At 42.7% G+C, this 22,723-nt stretch overlaps 1 protein-coding gene across 1 annotated transcript in view; it reads right to left on the reverse strand.

Annotated features, from left to right (window-relative positions):
* Nucleotides 1–1,453: 1,453 nt before the first annotated feature.
* Nucleotides 1,454–22,723, reverse strand: part of ube2o (ubiquitin-conjugating enzyme E2O) — a 35,724-nt gene continuing 14,454 nt past the window's right edge. Inside the window, exons 4-25 of the mRNA XM_054779991.1 lie at nt 19,738–19,797; nt 19,556–19,666; nt 19,384–19,481; nt 19,248–19,311; nt 19,034–19,177; nt 18,766–18,875; nt 18,485–18,635; nt 18,316–18,373; nt 17,661–17,823; nt 17,036–17,191; nt 14,206–14,360; nt 14,017–14,129; nt 13,809–13,934; nt 13,529–13,618; nt 10,144–10,441; nt 9,382–9,749; nt 7,870–8,050; nt 7,413–7,549; nt 5,958–6,161; nt 4,002–4,059; nt 3,157–3,931; nt 1,454–2,954 (exon numbers count right to left, since the gene is read on the reverse strand). Coding sequence (XP_054635966.1) covers nt 2,915–2,954; nt 3,157–3,931; nt 4,002–4,059; nt 5,958–6,161; nt 7,413–7,549; nt 7,870–8,050; nt 9,382–9,749; nt 10,144–10,441; nt 13,529–13,618; nt 13,809–13,934; nt 14,017–14,129; nt 14,206–14,360; nt 17,036–17,191; nt 17,661–17,823; nt 18,316–18,373; nt 18,485–18,635; nt 18,766–18,875; nt 19,034–19,177; nt 19,248–19,311; nt 19,384–19,481; nt 19,556–19,666; nt 19,738–19,797 — 3,660 coding nt within the window. The 3' untranslated portion in view covers nt 1,454–2,914. The remainder of the gene's footprint in view (nt 2,955–3,156; nt 3,932–4,001; nt 4,060–5,957; nt 6,162–7,412; nt 7,550–7,869; nt 8,051–9,381; nt 9,750–10,143; nt 10,442–13,528; nt 13,619–13,808; nt 13,935–14,016; nt 14,130–14,205; nt 14,361–17,035; nt 17,192–17,660; nt 17,824–18,315; nt 18,374–18,484; nt 18,636–18,765; nt 18,876–19,033; nt 19,178–19,247; nt 19,312–19,383; nt 19,482–19,555; nt 19,667–19,737; nt 19,798–22,723) is intronic.

A 22,723-nucleotide genomic window follows, 5' to 3' on the forward strand; every position in this document is an offset into this window, starting at 1 on the left:
TGAAAAAATGATGCAGCACACTGGTCCATTTTGCTAAAATGTCATTGTAGCAACTCAAAATGATTCTCAGTAGTTTGTGTGGCCCCCACGTGCTTGTACGCATGCCTGACAACGTCGGGGCATGCTCCTAATGAGACTACGGATGGTGTCCTGGGGGATCTCCTCCCAGATCTGGACCAGGGCATCACTGCGGTACCTGGACGCATGGAGGAGATTCCAGGAGACAGGTAGTTACTCCAGGAGAGCTGGACAGGGCCGTAGAAGGTCCTTCAACCCTCAGCAGGATCGGTATCTGCTCCTTTGTGCAAGGAGGAACAGGATGAGCACTGCCAGAGCCCTACAAAATGACCTCCAGCAGGCCACTGGTGTGAATGTTTCTGACCAAACAATCAGAAACAGGCTCCATGAGGGTGGCCTGAGGGCTCGACGTCCTGTAGTGGGCCCTGTGCTCACTGCCCAGCACCGTAGAGATCGATTGGCATTTGCCATAGACCACCAGAATTGGCAACTACACCACTGGTGCCCTGTGCTCTTCCCTGATGAGAGCAAGTTCAACCTGAGCACATGCGATAGACGTGAAAGGGTCTGGAGATGCCGTGGAGAACGTTATGCTGTCTGCAACATCATTCAGCATGACCGGTTTGGTGGTGGGTCAGTGATGGTCTGGGGAGGCATATCCCTGGAAGGACGTACAGACCTCTACAGGTTAGATAATGGCACCCTGACTGCTATTAGGTATCGGGATAAAATCCTTGGACCCATTGTCAGAACCTACGCTGGTGCAGTGGGACCTGGGTTCCTCCTGGTCCACGACAATGCCCGACCTCATGTGGCTAGTGTATGCAGGTAGTTCCTGGAGGATGAAGGAATTGATACCATTGACTGGCCCCCACGTTCACCTGACCTAAACCCAATAGAACACCTCTGGGACATTGAGGTTGCTCCTCAGACTGTCCAGGAGCTCATTGATGCCCTGGTCCAGATCTGGGAGGAGATCCCCCAGGACACCATCCGTAGTCTCATTAGGAGCATGCCCCGACGTTGTCAGGCATGCGTACAAGCACGTGGGGGCCACACAAACTACTGAGAATCATTTTGAGTTGCTACAATGACATTTTAGCAAAATGGACCAGTGTGCTGCATCATTTTTTCACTTTCATTTTTGGGGTGTCTTTGATTTCCCCCCTCTATAGGGTGATCATTTTCATTTCTATCAAATTATGTGGCATCATTTTGTTACTAATACATCACCCACTTATTATCAGGAAAGATATTCAAGATCATTTTTCCCCCAGTTTAGATCCATTAATTTTTTTTAGCAGTATATATGTATTTTTTAAACATAATCATTTCAGTTTGTTGTGTTTTGTTTTTTAATTTTTTTCCAATACATTTTAAAAATGTATTATTGCAATACAATACAGATCCAAATAAAACAAAAGCTACAAGGTCACAAGGTACTGCTTGCAAAGTTTAATAATACGTTATAATACATGTGTTTCAACACAACAAAAGCAATTTTAGAAAAAAAAATCTGTCATATTTTGTACACATATGCCCCGGGCATCCACACATCTTACAAGTCAAGTGAGTGTTAAATATAATAATCATCTACTGTATGTATTTCTAGACTTCAATATATTTATGACATCTGCACAGAGGTAATCAGTCTACAACTCAGCCACTGTAGAGATGTCGACAGTCAAGTCTTGCCCATACTTAAATGAAAGGCTTAAATTAAAGCAACAGGTTACATGCTTTGGCTGTATGCAGGGATGGGGGGAGGACAAAATAATATCCATACACAGAACATTTTACAATAGCAACATGTTCTTTCTTTGATACCTTGCAGTGCTTCCTCTGTAGCGTTAAAAGGCAGCAAAAATAATGACTTCAAAATCCAGCGGCCTGATTGCCTCATTGGGTGTAAGAGTTACGTGTGTATGTGTGTGCGTGTGGAAGACCAAACACCACCACCACCACCATCATCCATTTAAAACAACGGTTTGTTTTTTGATCGTCCTCAAGTCCAAACAGCACACAGACAGCTTATGTTACAAGCACAGCATTGGCTTAAGTCACCAAAAACAATGTGTGATAGAATGCAGTTACTGTTTGTTTTTTTTAAAAGATGTAAACAAAAGACTCCCAAGGAAGCACAATTTTCACTTTTTGTCTTTCACAGTACTTTACAACATCACCGAGCAAAATAAAACCCAGATCAGTTTTGAATTCATCTCCAAAGGACTGTAATTTATCTTTTTTTTTGTCTTATTTATTTGTCTACCACTCATCCGTGGGGCAGGAAAGAGCAATAGTTAATTTAATAATAGTTTGATGTCATTCATGCAGTTTGAAGGGGTACACATACAAAAACTACACTGGCAACAAGGTGCAGTCTTTTGTTTTTTTTAAGTTAACAAGCAGCTATGTACAAGATATTGTTTTTCAAGTAAGGCAACATATCAATGAGATAATGGAATGGGTAGGTTGTTTTGTGTTTTAATTAAGGTTGATAGCAAAAAAAAGTGTTGCAAACCTTTGCACACGGAGTTTGCTGCGTGCTTCAGCATGTGCAAAAGTAGTGGAGAAGCAGTTGGCAGTTTCATAACATTCAGTACATTTTCTGTTTGTCTGACATATTGACATTTGGCAAAAAGCATACAAGTAGTGATTTCCGTTTTTAAAAAAAGGGGAGTCCTGCTTGATGTATCAGATGGATCAGCTCTCCCAGATGGTGTCCGTAGTGCTACAAAGTGGCAGCAGAACCGGCCTTTATAAAGAAGAACCCAGTGCTCTTAACGTATCATCATGAGGTGGATCAGGATTGGATGGCACTGTTTTTTTGTTCCACCAACTGTGTGTTTACCTGCCTATACAGCAGATGAGGCTTTGTCGTACGCAGGTTTGCAGATCAGGTCCTTTTCTTTGTGTCACACATGTCTGCAGCGGCACTGGAGGAGAACAAGAGACAGGAGATCAGGTCACACCACCGCAGCCAGGAGCGGCCCGCTCTCCTGAGGAAAGGTGCTTTTAAAGAAGAAAGGCGGCGCCATGAAGAATCGAGAGGGCTCCATTGGTAAAAGATCCTCTGCATTGATGATAAGGCAGGCGGAAGAGGAGAAGAGGAGGCGGCGAGGAAGAGGAGGCACTTACTTGTCCTCAGTGCAATCTGGGATGGTGGCAGCGGCCAGCGCAGCTCGATACTGCAGCAGCACGCCTCGGACGCTCTTCACAAAGCCCTTAGAGAGTGGGAAGAGCGGGAAGCCGATGTCCGGGTAGCCGCTGCCCTCGGGGAGGAAACTGCGGTAACTCTTTCTCCGTTTCTTTGGTCGCACCACCGGCTGGCTTCCCATGGAGCCGAGCATTCCGTCGCCGCCAGTGGAAACAGATTCTGTCACACCAGCGCGAACAACCAAAGTGCCACTCTTGCTGCCCCCGCCTACAGATGTGCACCCCTGGGTGCTGTCACAGTCTGAAACGTGGCTCATCTCCTGCTGAGAGGCAGCGATAGTGGAGGGGCTCAGTCCTGAATCCTCCAGCTCCTCCTCCATAATACTGCCCTCCATCCCAGGATTCCTCGGGCTGCTATGGTCCACCACCACAGGCGCTTGCTCATCTAGAAGCTCCACAGAAGAAGGCTTGGAGTGATGACCCCTAGTGGAGGCAACGTGACTTCTCTCGGCAGCGTCATGCAGCTCGAGCCACGCCTCCAGCCGGTGGACTAACCGCCAGCCGTTTAAAAGAAAATGTTCCTGGATCTCCTGTTTGAAAACCTCCACTGGGTTCTGGAGGAGCTGCGTCATGGACTGGACCATTTTGATCAGGGCCATTTCATTGTAGCACCTACTGTTTTCGTAACCTTCCTGGAGGCCACGGTCACTGTCGAAGCCGGCCTCGTTGTAGTAGGGCTCGTTGACCAGGATCAGACCTGCAGAGAACACACACTTTCTACATAATGCTCATGAATCCAGATTTCTAAATTGTGTGTGTGTATTAACCTTGTATGGAGATGAGGACTTGGAGTAGACTCGACTTGCTGGTCCATCTCTCAGTGCCCTGTTAATAAGACCAAGACAAGGAGACATGATGAAGAATGCAGCTTCCACTAAGCACTGGTTTACTTCCAAAGTGATCTAATTTCAGAAATTTTAGGAAAGAAAAAGTACCATCTTAACAGTCATACAGGGGTAAAGAGAAGTTAGCCACTGTGTAATAATAGCAAAATCAAGTAAACCTGTTCACCCTTTGAAGACAGTTATGTTACAATAAGTTCCATTTTGCCTTCTAACAGCTGGTGTCTTGGCTGACACGTCTCTTCAACATTGCGTGGAAGACCGGAACAGTACCTCTGGATTGGCAGAATGGGGTGGTGGTCCCCCTTTTCGAGAAGGGTGACCGGAGGGTGCTCCGGGAGTACGGGATTGGCACGCTACTACGTGCCATTCGGTCCTTGTACAACCGGAACAAGAGCCTGGTTTGTATTGCTAGCAGTAAATTGAGCCTGTTCCCGGTGAACGTTGGCCTCCGCCAAGGCTTCCCTTTGGCAACGATTCTGTTCATAATTTTCATGGACAGAATTTCTAGGAGTAGCCAAAGCATCAAGGGAGTCCAGTTCCGGGGCCTTAGGATCATGTCTCTGCTATTTGCAGACGATGTGGTCCTGATGGCCTCATTGGGCTGTGACCTTCAGCATTTACTTGGGTGGTGTGAAGCGTCTTGGATGAGACTCAGCACCTCCAAACCCGAAGCAATGGTTCTCACTCGGAAAAGGGTGGATTGCTCCCTCCGGGTTGGGAATGAGGTCCTGCCCCCGGTGTCAGCGGTAATGCGTATACAACTGAGTATACAAAACGCTCTATTGGTAGCAGTAGTAAATACAACAGACATACAACAGAGCGTCGATAAATTGCTCGAATACACCACAAAGACGCAGAACACAATGTGCATTCATACGCTGTTAAAAAAAAAACATGCAAAAGCGCACTTTTAAAAAATCCACGAAACAGCGCGTCCACAAAAGGTGAACCACGATGCAGCAAGGGAACACTGTAATTTGAATACATTAGCTCAAGGTAACAAAATGAACAGAATAAAAATAAATAAATATATATATCTGTCCTGCTCAATTTAAAACGTCCAGTAAAAAATGTCCAGTTTGCAGGGGTATCCAACTTTCATCACTATTAGAGCTGTCAACTATTTGTGAATTATTTCTGACTGGCAACATATAAATTGTACACTACTTAATTTACCAAGGAGATCTCCACTCAAACAGTGTGGCCATCATCTTTATGCTATTTAGGTGTCATTATATAAAAGGCATAAAGTCTGAATACAACAGTTATAATTAAAAAAAATGTACAACTTGAAGCAAATATTCTTTGACTTTTTGGTGAGCTTTTCAAACTCGGCTGGCGAGATAGGAGACATCACCATCATAAGGCTGGACACTCTGTGTTTATATTCATTAAACAACCACACACACGGGGAGAAGACATAATTAGTATAATGACAAAAGGGTAAAGTTGTTCAGTGACACTTGAAAAAGGAAAGGAAGTAAGGTTAGGTAAGGTAAGGTAAGGAAGTGATCAAACACGCTGGCATTGATTGGTGTCGCCTGTGTCAAGCTCAATACAAGATGCGTCATTTTGTTGGCAACCCTATGTGACATAGCAGGAAGGTAGGATTTGCCACCGCATGCCGATCAGTTTTTGTGATCCTGGGCATCACAAAAACAAGCAAAGAAAAAAGAAAGCTAAATACTGTACACTTCTTTCAAATGTGAAGTCACACAATTTGCAGATGTTTCGCATGACTGTTTGAACTCAAAATTTTGGTTGAAATCCAAATAGTACCACTTTTGGGGTGACTTTGAAGGTCCCCCTGTAATTGGATTTAATGGATGTGCATATAGATGACATCTGTGCAAATGAAACCTAGCTTGCCAGTCTCACCTTGCCAATCCAGGTGCCCAGCAGACTGACGCAGACCTTGCCGTTGTCATAGAGGTTGGGATTGAGGCGGCCACTGCACTGAGACAGGTAGCGAAAAAGAGGTGGCACCGCAGGATAAATGTTAGGCAGCTGGATGTCAAAAAGGAACAAGCCGTCCTCGTAAGGAGTACGAGTTGGCCCCTTTATCAGAGCTGACAACAGGTCCTGTGTGGGAGAATAATACCAAGGACTTAAAAGCAACATTTCACAATTTTTTCACGACTGTAAAGAACATTTGTGTTGCCCCCTATGGGTTGTGCTCATTGATGGTGGCCATGTTTTTCCAACCCATCTTGCTCAAATTTGTGCCAACAAATTTGTGTTCCAAATTTCACTGCGATTCGGCTAAACATCCTAAAGTTACAGTGGGTGTTTTGTAGAGCGCATTGAGCTGTGTGAGAAATTTTAAGTCACCCCGACGTATAGGGGTTTAGTAACAGTGCCACCATGTGGTGTATTGATCAGAAAAATAATAGCACAGGCAACACAGTGGAGGTCATGTGGTGACTAATTTTAGACCCTTTTGTGTGCATCAGTTCAGAAGTAGAATGGTTAGCTTACACAAACGAATACACACATTTCGGACACACCATGTATACAGTAGACGCCCCTACAACGTAAATAATCCGTTCCGAGAACCTTTATGTTATAGGGTTTTTATGTTATACAAAGCGTAAAATACATGTAATCCAAGATCTTCCCAAACTCACCCCTTTGGCCCTTCAAAATATTCAAAGTCCACCAAATATGGTGGCAAAATATAAGAAAACATTCGCATAAACATAGTACAGTAACATTCCAATACAAAATAAGGTAATAAATAAGATTACTGTCAATGAATAAAACTGAAAGGCGTCACCAAGTGCAAAGTACTCTTTTAGTCTGAATTTGCACCGACTTAAAAAAACAAACAAAAAAACCCAACTTGCATTGACTTTAAATTTGCCAAAGTGAAACCCCCTTTTTTATGTTTTCATGAAAGAACTGAAGCTGTGCTTCAAATCAATATCCTCTGCTAATAACAAGAAAGCTATCAAGACTATAAATCTGTGCTCCCACTTCAATATCCTTAATTCAATTTAATTTTCATTGCTCATGTCCCCTGGTGTAATTTACTTTAATTATTATTATTATTATCTTTATTATTTTTTTATTTTTATTTATTTATCACTTTTCTGTTACATTTTTATTTCTTTAATCTCGATTTCTGTGTGAATTATTTTATGTGTTTTTGTTATCCAACAGTTATTTTTCAATGCCCATGGTCTGATGCACTGTTAGTGTAATTTGTAAGGCATTCATAAAGTTGATTGAGAAAAAAAAAAGATGCTTTACTTTATATGGAATTTCTTCCGTAATACGATGCAAAAACTTTACATAAATTCTTTGTATCTGCCACAATGACTGTGAACCCACCATGCGATCCTCAAAGGTCTTGACCATGATGCCCTCCGGCAGTGACGTCGCCAGCAGAGCCATTTCCTTCCTGACAGTACTGAAGAACTTCTTAGCTTCAGCTGGCTGAAATTCTATTTTGTGAAAGGAATGTGTGTCTGCAGTAGAGAGAGAGAGACAGACGGGGGGGGGGGGGACATGGAGGAAACATGAAGGACTGAAATAACTGCCGAAAAGATTGCACTCATGTATAATTGATTTCTCTTTGCAGTCACACCATCTTAAGTTCAAGATGTCTTTTGAGTCTTATCAGCTCGCCTAACACGGGGCAGGTCATTTAAAGGAGAAGTTGGATGGATGTTGGTGCCCTTAGCATGTCATATCTGGTTTTGTCGACTGACTTGTCATTCAGAGAGAGCCTTAAAAAAAAACTGAATGACTATTTTGACCAGAGGACAGAGAGGATATGATTTCTCACCTGGTGCCCAATCCAGGACAGAGAACACTTCGCCCTTGGCACTGGTAAAGGTGACGCCAGGTTTGCCGCCACTCTGTTGGCACAGTACAGGTGTGTCACTCAGGAAATCACTGGGCCACTCTTGTCCACCCACCGGCGTCTGAGGCTCCGGGTGGAGCTTCTCCTCGCCAGCTTTCTCAGCCTGAACAGTGAGGAACCAGCAGGGAGAATAAACAATGACAAGTGCTGGAGAAATCAGTATTGAAATGGCTGACACTTACAGTCGTCCCTCGTTTATTGTGGTTAATTGGTTCCAGACCCGACCACGGTAAGTGAATTTCCACGAAGTAGGAGTCAGTATTAACTAAGAAAGCACTCAGAGCGCAGACCTCCACCTGGCACCATAATTGCCCCCATATTGTGATTCACACCAAAATAATAATCCTACATTTTTTTGGATCAGTGTTTTTTTTGTGGCGTTATATGCACAAATGCCAAAAATGGTCCTATCTCGCAATGTTAAATAATTCTTTAAAAAATTCCTGCATCCATACGGTGATCCAGATCACCCCCAAAATTTTGTCTTCTATAGCCCATTTCTGACTATTCCTGAATATTTCATCCAAATCCATTCAGAACTTTTTAAGTTATTTTGAACATAAACAGACAAACAAACAGATAAACACCAGCAAAAACATAACCTCCACGCTTGGGCTTGGCGGATGTAATATATACATATAACAGAATATTTTCGTAGTTAAAGCATAGAAAACATGTTTATGACTTTCTTTGTAAGTTTTTTACAATTATTATAGCCATGTAGAAATGAAATAACACCCTTATAGTTACCTTTACACTCCTATTATCCTTTGTGTACGGCATATTACTAATGCGCAGGCTACAGGATCCCTCCAAGGACACCTGAGACAGCCACAACTGCATAGCATGCTAACAAGCTAACTAGGAAAAAAAAAGACAAAATAAGAAGCCAAAAACTTACCACTTCCACAGAGAATGGGAGGATAAGTTCTTTTCACTCTACTGTATCATGTCAGACACGCCTACATGCAGTGTGACGGTGGTAATGTGATGTAATGTCATGTCTCATCAATGTTTTGTGTCATTATAACATTTAGTGGCCAGAATACTACATATAACTTGTATTTCAATATTTTTTTTACTAATAATGGGCCATAGTCAACCACGAAAAGGTGAGCACTTATTAATTAATTTGTGTAAAACCACAATAGAGTGAGGGAGCCATACTCCAACAGCAATGTAGCGAAGGACAACTGTAGCTCCTGTTTCTATGCCAGTGTTGTGGTGAGCAGAATAATGCTGCTTGGAGGTGTTGTACCAGAGCAGTGTTTTTTATGAATGTGGCCATGATGTCCTTTAAACACAGCAAACTAAATGAAAATGAATCAACAGCGTCCCCACTGGTTGTACCAAGTAGTGCAATCCTTTGATTTAACAATCAAATCCCCACAAGCAACATGATCCGGCCAGTTTCACACAATTCATCAAACATACCTCCATCCCTGCGCCTGCACCCCCACCTGCCTCCACCACCGCCTCCATCTTCTCCTCCTCCACAATGGCCACGTTATCCAGCGTCTTTCTCAGGTTCTCCTGGAGCTTTTTGATGTCATCCAGGAACCGCTTCTCCTTGGTGGGCTTCTCAGGGGTTGAGGGCAGCGCCAAACTCACAACATTGGCCGTGGAAGCCGGTTCAATTGAGGTAGGCGAGGTCGGAGAGACGCCGGTCCAAAGTTGCTCCACAGTCATGTTCTTCAGGCTTTCCAGGATCTTCAGGGCCTCCTTTAACTCCCTGAAGCCTCGAGAAGCGCAGTCTTTGCTCGGTTTCTCAGCTCCGTTGACTGCTCCTGCTGGAGTGCTTCCTAAGAAGATACATTTTGAATCTATTGTTAGAAAGACATCAAGGTATGTTTCTACCAACCGGTAGACTTCAATGCGGTATGGCTTTGTGTTTCTCCTACTACGTACATAAAAAGCACAACATCCTCCACTCCACTCATCAATGAATTCAAGTGGTGAACTATAGATTGGTTACCCTGGCACCCTTTACAAAATAAATGTGCATCATACTACTTGGTGGAAACTAAACAGGGTAAATGTATAGTATATAATCTAGGTAGTACAACGCTGAAAATAAGGAAAAATCAATATCCACCATAGTAGGGAGTGCCATATACCCGACTGAGCTATGTTATGAGTTGTCTTTTGTTTTATGAAATTGTTATTAATAAAAAACAAATTAAAAAAGCCCCCCACCTCCTGCAGAAGTAGCACTAGCTACCGATGCTTCGCTCTCTACTGCTTTTGTGGGACTGGTAAGTTTGCCGCCCTCTTGAGGGGGAATGATGAACACAGATGAGTCGGTGGGTACGGGGGTCGCCGTCTCCGTGACGTCCATATTGTTGACGTGGCTGTCGTCTTCTGTGGTTAGGCCGTTGTCCGTTTCCCAGCTGTCGCTCTCATCCTCCCATTCCTCGGTGGACAGGCCACTGCTGGTCTCCTCCACAGAGTCGTAGTCTGTCTCCTCGATCTCTGACTCCACACCATAGAGATGCTGTGTGGGATTCAAAAAAGCATGAGAATGATGGAGGTCAGCTGATAGCAAACTATCTATTTTGATCTACATTCACATTTCTGTCCCAAGAGACAGAGACATTTCTTTGTGGCGTAATGGCTGGCTCTCAGGAGGATATGTACTGTATACTACCGTCACAAAAATCAATAAATTACAAAATATGGTGCAAAATTTTAGGAGTTCAATTAAAGGGACTGTTTGCAACAAATATGAAGCTGCCTAGAGGGCGTGAACTTTCGAACATTCTGCAAGCATTATATCGCGACCTCTTTCTGCTCTGAGCATGTAAGCTACGCCCCACAAAATACACAACAACACACACAGGAGCCTTACTAATCCATCCATCCATCCATTTTCTATGCTGCTTAACCTCTTTAGGGTTGCGGGGGTATGCTGAAGACGATCCCAGCTGACTTCAGGCGAGAGGCGGGGTACACCCTGGACTGGTCGCAGCCAATCACAGGGCACATATAGACAATCATTCACGCTTACATTCGCACCTATGAACAATTTAGAGTCATCGATTAACCTAACATGCATGTTTTTGGAATGTGGGAGGAAACCAAAGTACCCGGAGAAAACCCACACATGCACGGGGAGAACATTCAAACTCCACACAGAGATGCCTTTGCTCATTCTTCCCGTATTTTTCATAGTTAAGGCAGAGGACAAGTACAACATCAGTAAAACATTTAAGTTAATATCACTTTCCTGGCACTGCTTGTGTATGTGCATGCACTCTATGGGCATGCGTGTGTACAAGACAGCCGTGAGTGACAGCCATGAACGCCAGTCATCTTATTCAGGCCGAATGACAATTTCTACTAAATTTAAATTTGTATATTGTGAAAAATAAACTTTTTTTCCTGTTCTTTAGTTGGTGGTGGTGGTCTTATATTTTTGGGTTTAAAAAATAGTAATTTTGAGCCAGTTGCAAACGGTTCCTTCCAGACAAACAGACTAACTAAAGGCTCAGGAAGTTTTTGCAGTTCATTTTTTGATTACAGCGTGAAGAAATAATTTACAATACTGAACTCAGGCAATTTGTTAAAAATTTTATGAGATACTGAATGCAGGGTTTTAAGGAGCTGTAAATTATAATTATCAGAATTATTAAGAAATATATTCTTCAAATATTTCACTCTGTGCATCGCGAATTTATAGAATATAAGTTAAAGAGTTTCAACGACTGAATTAGGTTAGCTTTCAAAAATATTAAAATGCACTGAGATGGACTAGGTTATATACCAGGGGTCACCAACCTTTTTCCTTGTGAGAGCTACTTCTACAAAATGAAAATGGCCAAGAGCTACTCATTTTTGTAACATTTATTTTCAGAGCCTAGTTTAAACCCAAACAAAGCGAATATGCTCGTTTTACCAGAACATTAACAAAATGCTGGTGTCCACAACTCACATTTTGTATTTCAGAATGCATTTCTTTTTACTGTTCTTTCATTATTAACTGAAAACCTGAATGAAAAGCAGGCTTGCGGGCACCTCATGTGGTCGTGGGGGGCTACAAAGTGTTTGTCCCCTTCCTGATTTGTTATTTTTTGCATGTTTGTCAGACTTAAATCTTTCAGATCATCAAACAAATTTAAATATTAGTCCATGACAACACGACTGAACACAAAATGCAAACTACAGTCCATGGCCCTGTGTGAAAAAGTGATTGTCACTTCTTCAAACTGAGATTAATTTAGATCTATAAGTCTTGAACATGTTATAAAGCCATTTCTAAAGCTTTGAGACTCCAGCGAACCACAGTGAGAGCCACAATTCCACAAATGGCAAAAACATGGATCAACAAATAGCGAAAACATGGAACAGTGGTGAACCTTCCCAGGAGTGGCCGGCCAACCAAAATTACCCCAAGAGCGTAGCGACGACTCATCTAAGAGGTCACAAAAGACCCCACAACAACATCCAAAGAACTGCAGGCCTCACCTGCCTCAGTTAAGGTCAGTGTTCATGACTCCACCATACGAAAGACACTGGGCAAAAACGGCCTGCATGGCAGAGTTCCAAGACCAAAAAGTAAAGTGGGGGGAAGTCAAGTGGTATACCACCCCTGAGCTGGCGGATCCGATCGGATGCCCGTCAAGACACACAATGAAGGTTGTTAATGGTGACGATTGCAGTCCAATAACCAGCAGATGACATCTGCGAGAGAAGGGTTTTAACATCTTCTCAAACCTTGTCTCCTTCAATGACACAAAACTGCCTGTTCCAAATTTGCGCAAGAGCACCAAACATTGGACATTATGGAAGGTTTTATTCTCTGATGAGAAAAACCTTGACGATCCTGATGGCTTCCAATATTAATGGCAAGATAAGAAGATCCCACCTGAGATGTTTTCCACAAGGCACAGTGGAGGGGGTGCCATCATGATCTGGGGTTTTTCCATTCAGTGGAACAATGGAGCTTCAGGTTGTGCAGGGGCGTCAAACAGCAGCTGGCTTTGTGGAAATGTTGCAGGGGGCATTCCTCTGAAGACCCTCGTCTGTGTGGTAATGATTGGGTTTTTCAACAGGACAATGCTACAGTTCACAATGCTTGCCTGACAAAGGAGTTCGTCCAGAGGAAAAACCACACTCTTTTGATTTGATTTGGGGATGGATGGCCAGGGAAGTTTATAAAAATGGCCATCAGTTCCAGACAGTGGCTGCCCTCCGTGAAGCCATCTTCATCACCTGGAACAACATTCCCACTAGCCTCCTGGAAACACTGGCATCAAGCATGCCCAAACCTCAGTAATTACTGACTCCCATTTTGAAAATGATATTTGTACTTGGGGGGGCAGGCACCAGCTATGGTCTTATACTTCTTTATCAGCTGACGAACAGCCTTTTTCACATTCATGCTTGTTTGCAATAAATTGCCGTCGACATTTTTTTTTGACTCACTCCCATTTCTTCTTTTAGCATTTTGAAGCTCTACTTACAACGTCGAAAGATGAAACAGTGCAAAATGTAAATTATTGCAACTGCATGTATATATTTGTGTTATTATTATGATGATTATCATTATCTTCATTTTTTGTCATTTAGAGTTCAAGTGTACCTGTGGGAGGACGATGGTCATAGAGTTGTCTGCCCACACCACTTCCACTTTGCTGCTTATGTCCACCCTGGACACTTGGCCTACAGATGTCTGAGGGAACAGGAGACAAACAACCTCTCCAGTCATACAAAGCATTTAGCACAACATTTAATTATATGCAAATTAATGATTCTCTTAGATGTATGGTCTTAAGACTGCCCACATACGTCCTGTCATTACAGCCATTATTATTGCTGACAAAGAAGCTCCCTTAATAACACATTCAAATGCATCCGTTCACCTCATTTTCACATTCGTTCTCTCCGTCAGTATTCCATATTCTTATGACAATGTCAGTGGTGCGGAAATGGAAATCAGGGTGATCCGCTATGTCGTACACACTGACGTCCTCCTCCACACCGATAACCTGGAGGCAGCAAACAAAAAGTTTACGTGCTCCATCTCCTGCACACGAACAAAATAATATTAGTATGTGTTTCTTGACGGACCTCCACATCATCACTGGTGGCATTGAGTTTGATCCATCTGACGACGCACGTTCTGCCCCTGTGGTCGCCAGACTGGATCACGCCGTATACTCCTGGGTCCTGGAGGGCTTGGGCTATTGTGAGAAACACAAACGCACTTTAGGGATCAAAACATGATGAACACAAATCCAGAAATTTCTAAACACTTACGTCGTTTGTCTACAACAAAGTCACCAGGACAAAACTCGTGGCTGTCAAGGTGCTGGATTGGGATGAGGTCATTTGATCTGATCCCCTTCTCGACATGCCCGTCCTTCCACATCACATCAGCTGTGGTTTTGGTGGATACAACTTCCACAGCCACACTACACACCAAACCAGTGAAGTTAGTGTGTCAGCCAATTTTACTATTACTATTATGGTTACAGTGGAACCTCCGTTAGCGTCCGCCCCGTGTTTTTTGGTTAACGTCAAAAGTTTATTCCATAATTTGCCTCAGTTTGCGTGCCTTCTCCAGTTAGCGTACAATATGGTGTACGTCTTGTTGTGTTGGTTAGTACACTGCGTGAGTCCACCCGTGTTCTTCATGTATTTTTTTTTAATCACAAAACGTCCTCCTTGTTAGCATCCTATTAGCCCGTCTTTGATGCCATCAGCGGTTGACTCTCAAACAGGTTTTTATAGTTTTACATGCATAAAACAATTCGAAAGGCATATAAATGATGAATGACTCTGTTGGGGACGGTCTTGGTTCTGCCCTGTGTGGTGCAGGGCTTGCTGGGTGGTAGGAGGCAGTCCCTCTCCTTTCATACATTGTCAGTGACAATTTCACGTTCACACATACGCGTACATATATGCACGCATATGTACTGTACATGCAGACATGCACACATACACATCTACAAAGATACCTGTACATGCATACATACTGTATACACGTTCACAGTACATCCGTACTTTCCATGGTGTTATCTTGTTGTTGGTTTTATTACAGTGATGGTGATGTCGGCAATAAGATTCTAGTTATTACAATTTTGTGCATTATAGTTATTGTCATTCTGTTCGCTATTATGGTTAATATTTTTATGACGACTATTACCATAATACCAAATAAGTATGACGGTTTCAATTCAGTTTTATCACTGTGGCTATTAATATTACACTAGGTCCCCAACTTACAAACACAATTGGTTCCAGACGACCGTTCTTATGTCGAATTGTTCTTAAGTAGGGGAAAATGTAATATTACCAATGATATAGGTACTATATGTACGTGTATACATATACAGTATATGCGTATGTATGTAAATATGAGTTTGGATGCAGTAGTAATATTAAAAGAGGATAATTAATGAAAAAAACAATAATAAAAATGATATAATAATACGTAATGATAAATGTTATTTACCTTTGAAGAGGAGTGGCCAAGCATACGTCGTTGTGGTGGAGTTGGAGGAGGAGTTATTGAAAAAAGGACAAGTCGTCGTGGTCGTTAGACTCTTCTAAAAGAGGTAGTGTTCTGGTTAAGCAGGCCTATTAACTCTTCATAAACTTTAATCACATGCTCTGTCCATTTAGCTTTATCTCCCCAGCATCTAACTCTTCCTCTGTTGGTCCCTTTAGCAGTGTCACAGTGCCCTCTACTGGTCAAGCATGTACAGTAGCAGTATAAATACTGATGGAGCGACTACAACGCAAAATAAAATAAAATATAGACCAGTCGGCTTGTGTTCGTATCCGCGAATGTTCGCTAGTCGGGTGTTCGTAAGTTGGGGACCTAGTGTATTTTGTCATCTCCATTATGGTCTTCATGGCTGTCACAGACATTTGCTGAAGTAGTCCTGTTTGTTTCTGTTGATTTGTTATTGTCATTGCAATTGTTGTTGTTGCTGTTGTTTGTCTCTCTTTGTATTGTCCCCCACTCGTCCCCGCATTCCCCCCTCAGTTTCCTCATCTTTTCTATCCCTTCCTGCTCCGCTCCCACTGCAAAATTTGCTTAACAATAAACATCAAGTAAAGTCAAATTTTTTAATTAAATACAAATTAAAATAAAAATACATGAATGAAAGGGATAAATGAACATTTAAGGTTACGTTTACCTTCACTGAAGACAAAGACAGAATGTGGCAGCGAGATCAACCACCACCACCTTCCTGTTTTCAGTCACATTCAGAATCACGTCTTCAGTTAAGATTTAAGTTAAGTAACCTTAAATGTTCATTTATCCCTTTCAATCATTATTTATAGACGCATTTCAAATAGTTTTCTGCTTGTAAAACTATAATTGTAAAACTATAACAAAGTGTTTTGTGTTAACATTTTAGGGTTTTTGGATTATTGGGTTTTTGGTTATTTCTTATGGGAAAAATTCTGCGATTGGCTGGCGACCAGCCCAGGGTGTACCCTGCCTGTCACCCGAAATCAGCTGGGAGAGGCTCCAGCATACCCCTGAGACCCTAATGAGGAGGAGAGGTATAGAAAATGGATGGATGGATGGGAAAAAGGGATTTGTTAACGTCTGGTTCGGGTTGGGCCGCACGGTGGTCTAGTGGTTAGCATGTTAGCCACACAGTAACAGTCTGGAGATGGGGAAGACCTGGGTTCGATCCTCCCTTGGGCATTTCTGGGTGGAGTTTGCATGTTCTCCCCGTGCGTGCGTGGGTTGGCGATTCTAAATTGTCCATAGGTATGAATGTGAGTGTGAATGGTTGTTTGTCTATATGTGCCCTGCGATTGGCTGGCGACCAGTCCCACCTGTTGCTCCAGCATGCCCCCGCGACCCTAATGAGGAGAAGCGGCATAGAAAATGGATGGATATTTCGGTTTGAGCTGACTTTCTGAAAAGACTTAATGACGCTAACCAAGGTTCCACTGTATTTGGGAAATAATCATAATCATATAGTAAATACGTAAAAATGCTATGGATAAGTAAAATGCAAAGATGCCAAAACGTGTCTTCAATTTGCACTTAGATGAGGATGAGGAATGACTGTGCTCTTTTGGACAGTAAAGATGCAAATGTGAAAGGTGAATGTCTCACCAGTCTCCTGGTTTGTACTCGCGAGAGAACTTGGTCCTCTTTTTCTTGTGCTTCCTCTTCAGGTTGCGGATGGACAGTGGGATGCTTTTCTTGCGGTTGGTTCCAAGTCCACCACTCTGAGAGGAGGCCGTGGAGCTGGCAGACGAAGTCAGAGAGCTGCAGCCCGGTTAAGGACAGGAAGAAAGAGAGCAATTACTCGGTGACAGATTTAAGAAATGTAATAGGCCAGACTTCAGGTGCCTCCCCTGAAGTGTACATTAATACAAACTGATGATGATAAACTGTGTGTTATAGTGGTCTGTATGTCTTTCTCTCCATTCCACCTGCATACTTAAATAGGTCATAAGGACAATTAATGAGACCTAACTCCTGCAAGTCTAAAAACATATTTTACCTGCATTTCGGAATCTTGTCTTCACAGTGTTAAGTGTAACGTCATGTGAGCTATTCAGTACATTGACTTATTTTTCAATCCATTCATCAGATTTCCTCAATTCGCCATTATTGTTATTTTGCCTTTTCTTCAAATGCTCACGGTGTTGTATTATGGTTGTGGACAGAGATATTTAAACACTCAACTGGGAAAAATGTTAAAAATACATGTGAAGGCAGACAGAAGTCAGACCTGGTATCGTCAGTGTCTTCTGCTGCCTCGTCGTCAGCATCCTGTTCTCCATGTTCTGCAGGGGCGTCATGTGTATTTTGAGGGTCAGGGGGGTTCTGGTTGGGTCCCACAGGGCCATTACTGTTGTGATGGGAGGAGTCTGTTTGTTCTGGTTTGTGCTCGCCTGCGGCAACATATGATCACGTTAAGTAAAAAGATACACTACAACAATTCTCATTAAAACAATTGTAACGACAAGTGTGTGATTTAAAAAAAAATTACTCAACAAGAGTAAGTTCTGTGAGAGAAAAATAACATTGTCATCTACTTTCCTGGATCATGCAGACAAATGTCTGTGTCAGCTATACTGCGCTTGCACTTCAGCGCCTTTTCTCGACAGTCTATTCCCTCAGCTCAGAGCCTCATTTGCGGAGTGTGTGTCAGACAGACTGCTCTCAAAGGAACTTAAAGCTCTCTGACACTGCATCAAGACGTTTAGTTCTCAGATACTTGAAGGAAGGAGATGTGGAAAAAAAACATGCTCCATTTTCTGACCACGACAAATGAATAAGGATTTTTCGTGTGTGTGTGTGTGTGTGTGTGCGTGTGTGTGTGTGTAGAGGAATATGAATGGAAATGCACAGTATGTTCCTCAGACAGAATAACTGTTTGGCACCTTGTACGTCGACATTCTCAGTCTTCTTCCCTGAATCCTTCTTGAAAATTCTTTTCAACTGCAAAACACACACACACAAGTAAGTGTGAAATGTAATAATATGGGCACTCACATGAGCTACTGAATAACACGTGACAAATCTAGAAAGGATTACTCATGTAATCTAGACCTTTCTGACCACAGGGTCTTCTGGCAGGACGTGGGTCCCTTCAGGTCCTTCAAATGTAATGCGTGTGGCGTCCCCCTTGGCAGGGAACACGTAAAGTGCCCTCTCGCCAAGCACCCTCTGGGTGTGGTCGTAGTAGCCCAGGCGCCTTACCCTAAAGCCGGTGAGGAGCGCAACATTACATACATTTGATTTCCATTTACACCTAAGAGAAGGACTGAATTGACCTGAATAAAAGACATAAGATTTGGGTCAATACAAGGATGTTAAAAGAGGATGAAGACCTGCAGAGATTCTCCAGCGTGACGGTGCCGGGAGGAGGATAGATGCTGTCTGAGCCTTTTGGGGAGTAGCTTTTCGTGATCCATGTCACCTTCAGTTCCACCACCTTTACCTGAGCAAATTCCGAACAAAAACACAGATGAGAAAAACAAATGGAAGTGGAGAAACTTGGTGGCAAACAAGCCCCCCAAGTAACATGTGGATGTGTGTGGTTTTTTAATAAACAGGCTCTACAGACTCTTGTTGTCTGTAGCCATACAGTCACTTCACCTCTTCCACCACCGCCCTAAACTTGCACTTCCTGCTGAGGACAGGTTTGACACCAGATAGCCACTGGACGTTAGAGAAGACTTTAGCAGGACCCATCAAGACCTGGCCCGGGTAGAAGCCGTATGCCTCGTCAAAGAATAGACCCTGTAAAAATAACAAGGAATGAATGAGCAATGTTTCACAAGTCATGACACCAAACATGAACTTCACGTACCGAATCGCTGATATGAGGACTGACGTCATACAACTTGGCACCATCCTCCACGCTCATGGAACACCTGGAAGGTGAGAGAACATTCGCTAACCACCCATCCACTTAAGAACACACACATTTCTACACAGAAATCTACCTGGCTCCATTGGAGAGCTTGAGGATGATGTGATTGGTCAGGTCGTACACTTTCCCCAGCCAGAAGTCATAGGCTATGTAGTCACCGTACATGAAAGACTGGGGAGGACAGAGTTCATCAATTATCATTGTGATTTTAAACATATCGCTGGGCTATAAAACAAGAATCTGACCCATATGTGCTGCAGCTCTTTGCTATTGACAGGATACAAGACACAGTTTGTCCCCACAAGCTTCACTGCACACTCAATGTCAATGTTGGTCACGATGCCACACTGGTTGTCCTGCAATGAAACAAACAAAGATTTTAATCTGACTGTGGGGGTTGCAAAGATGCAGTGAGTGCTACTCTTACGCCTGAATTATTCCGCCGAACAATGTCTCGGATCATGATGGATCTGTCTTCAAGTTTCAGCTGTTGGAGGATAGGGGAAAAAAAGATTACAAATATCAGTTACCTCATCACGCTAATCTTTTTAAAAACGCTAAATTTCATCAGAAAAAAACTCCTCCTCTGAATTCTGGGAGGCACGGTTCCTACAAATAATAAAACATACAAGAATGAATCATGTGTTTCTTAGATAACCAGTGTATCTCATGTGCACACAAGCTGCTTTATTCTGTCTGCGGTGAATATTAAGTATTACTTCCACTGTTGCTATGGCTCACTGTGTGAAAGCAGATTGGTTGAGTGGCGGTGTGTATGATGGAAGACAAGTGTCTGTTTCTCCCTCTAGATAAAATAAATAAATAAGATACATTGTGAGGGGTCAATGGTGGGCCGTATCTGCTTTGAATTTGCGCTCTAATTATGACAGGTACTGGATGAAGAGGGCAAAGCAGAGGCACTGCAGAGGACTGCAGCTCAGGGGGCCACGCCTGTTCGCCCCTGCTTGCTCGTCTGCGCTATGCTAACAAGCTCGCTGGGAGACTAAACAAGAGGAAGCACTGGTGACTTTAGTATGAACTGGGACACATCTTCTGATGCGCACGAGCACGCCTGCACAACAAATGACGTCCACTCGCTGATTCTGCAATATCTGTCTGTGACAGCGAAAGAGCAGCTTTATCTCGACACTCCTTACAACTTGATTAAGGTCATCTGGCTCCTCACATCTACAGTACATTCTGTATGGACCCATTGTAATGCCATGGTCTGGGGATATATGAGTGCTGCCGGCACTGGGGAACTGTGGTTCATTAAGGGTAAACATGAATTCTAACATGTACTGTGACATTGTGACGCAGAACATCCCCTCTCTTGGGAAACTGGGCTACAGATCAATACTGAAATATCATTACTTCTGATACCAGCTCTTCATGCTATAAAATCGATATCAAAATATAGATCAATTTTGATACCTCAGTCATATGAGGTAATGTTTATCTGAAATATTTGTCTGTTGAAATAGAGCCATGTGTGAATTGTGAATAAAGTTTTCATTGTTATGGCAGTTCTTAATAATTAATCATTTATTATTTTACTTATTTTCTTTTTCATTGTTTAAAATACCATTTTCACATATTTTATATGATCTTGTCTTCTGTTTTTTCCGTTGTTGTATTGTATATTAGCTTGGCTATATTGTAAATCAGCCCCCTGACGTATTTTGCAGTAGGGGGCTGATACGTCAGGGTTTAAACTAAATACATTAATTACTTAAATTTATTAAATTATAGTTTTTTTTCAAATTTATATTTTATTTGATTAGTCCATTAATTAAATGTATTCTCTATTCTTTATGCCATGATATGAAAAACACGACTATTTAAAAGTTACCCAACACATTAGGTGAATTTGCACAAAGAATCCGTATCGGATCTGCATCGGCGATACCAGCCTGAATTTTATTCAGTACCGGATCGAAAACAAAATCAGTGGTATTGCACATCACCAGCAAACTGACAACAATAAAAGCTCCAGGGTGCATGAGGCACAATTGCAATAGGAATCGATGGTAAGTCGAAGCTCATCATTGTTGATATAACAATAAGCGGGAACATAATCGATCCTGCCGACGCCCTAATAGCTTTCCTGTAGCTGCTGCAGGACAGGCTGTATTGATTGACACAACTCTCTGAGCCACTTAGCCACGAAGACACAAACAGTGGAATGACAGCACTCGTGTCTACATGAAGTATCTTCATCACCTTTTTGTGTAGGGAAGAAGGAAGTAAGGAAGGGATTAGAGGATGCTACACATAGAACTGGAGTGGCGCATAAAAACAAGTTGCATACGACATGAGGAGGAGAGGGGTGTGGTGGTGGAAAAAATAAAGATGACAATGTGGCAGAGCAGACGGGCCAGGCAGTTGGAAGACAGGGTGACAAAACAAGAAGAACTGGAGAGATTGAAAAGCTGAGAGGTAAAAAGGTATACAGTATGTCAGCGTATGAGAGGGCAGTCCACCGTCTCCCTAATGGGCAGGGCCCAGACTGCGGATAAGACTGGAAGCAAAAGAGGAGAAGAGATCAAATGAGATCCATTATCTCTGGGCTGGATGAGCATCCAGTCAGCAGCATATTACGTCAACATCACTGGGAAGCTGATGGAGGAACGGGCGGAGGGGTTAGCACTATGGGGGGCGGGGGTGGGGGGTGTAAGAGGATGACTTAGGAGGGGTGCAGATGGTGGGGGGAGGGTTTGAGATGGAGGATGGAGTGGAAGGTCATATTAGATTTAACATAAACTGTCTTCGTAATGATAAAAGCACATGGCAGGCTTTGAGTTGTCATTGTAGTGAGAGTTACACACAAGTCATGCTGCATTAGACTAAACTGGGAGGAAGGGAATATAAGAGTTGAAGCTCAACACAAAATAAACAAAAAAAACATGGCTGACAACCTCAACAAGGGTGTAGTCACACATCTAATTGTTCTTGGCAGGTTTGTTCATGTTTACAATTTACAAAATAACTTCAAGTTATTGCTCAAGATTTTACACATTTTTTTTTAGAAATTTCCCATTTCCGACAGCACGGATTTGACCATCTTGAATAGCATTGAATTTAATTTGAAAAAATACATTCATCCGAACTGAAGAGGTATTGCATTTGGCCCATGTTAAGATCTCAAGAACCCATGCTTAATCAACATACCAATGTGATTCAAGCAAAGTACAACATCTGTGGCGCACGGACGACTATGAATCTAATGGGGCATATGCAGACAAAATAATATTTCTTAATTAATTTTAGAATATACTGTATTGACCCAAATATAGTGCAGTATTCAAACTAACAGGTGGTGCCAAACGACTTCTGTCCAAACGAGCCAGAGCTTTTCTTCATGTCGCACGTGCACGCATGCTCACACGTGCACACACCCACACACACTGGTG

The sequence above is a fragment of the Dunckerocampus dactyliophorus genome, chromosome 6, assembly GCF_027744805.1.
Source record: "Dunckerocampus dactyliophorus isolate RoL2022-P2 chromosome 6, RoL_Ddac_1.1, whole genome shotgun sequence".
Lineage (NCBI taxonomy): Eukaryota > Metazoa > Chordata > Actinopteri > Syngnathiformes > Syngnathidae > Dunckerocampus > Dunckerocampus dactyliophorus.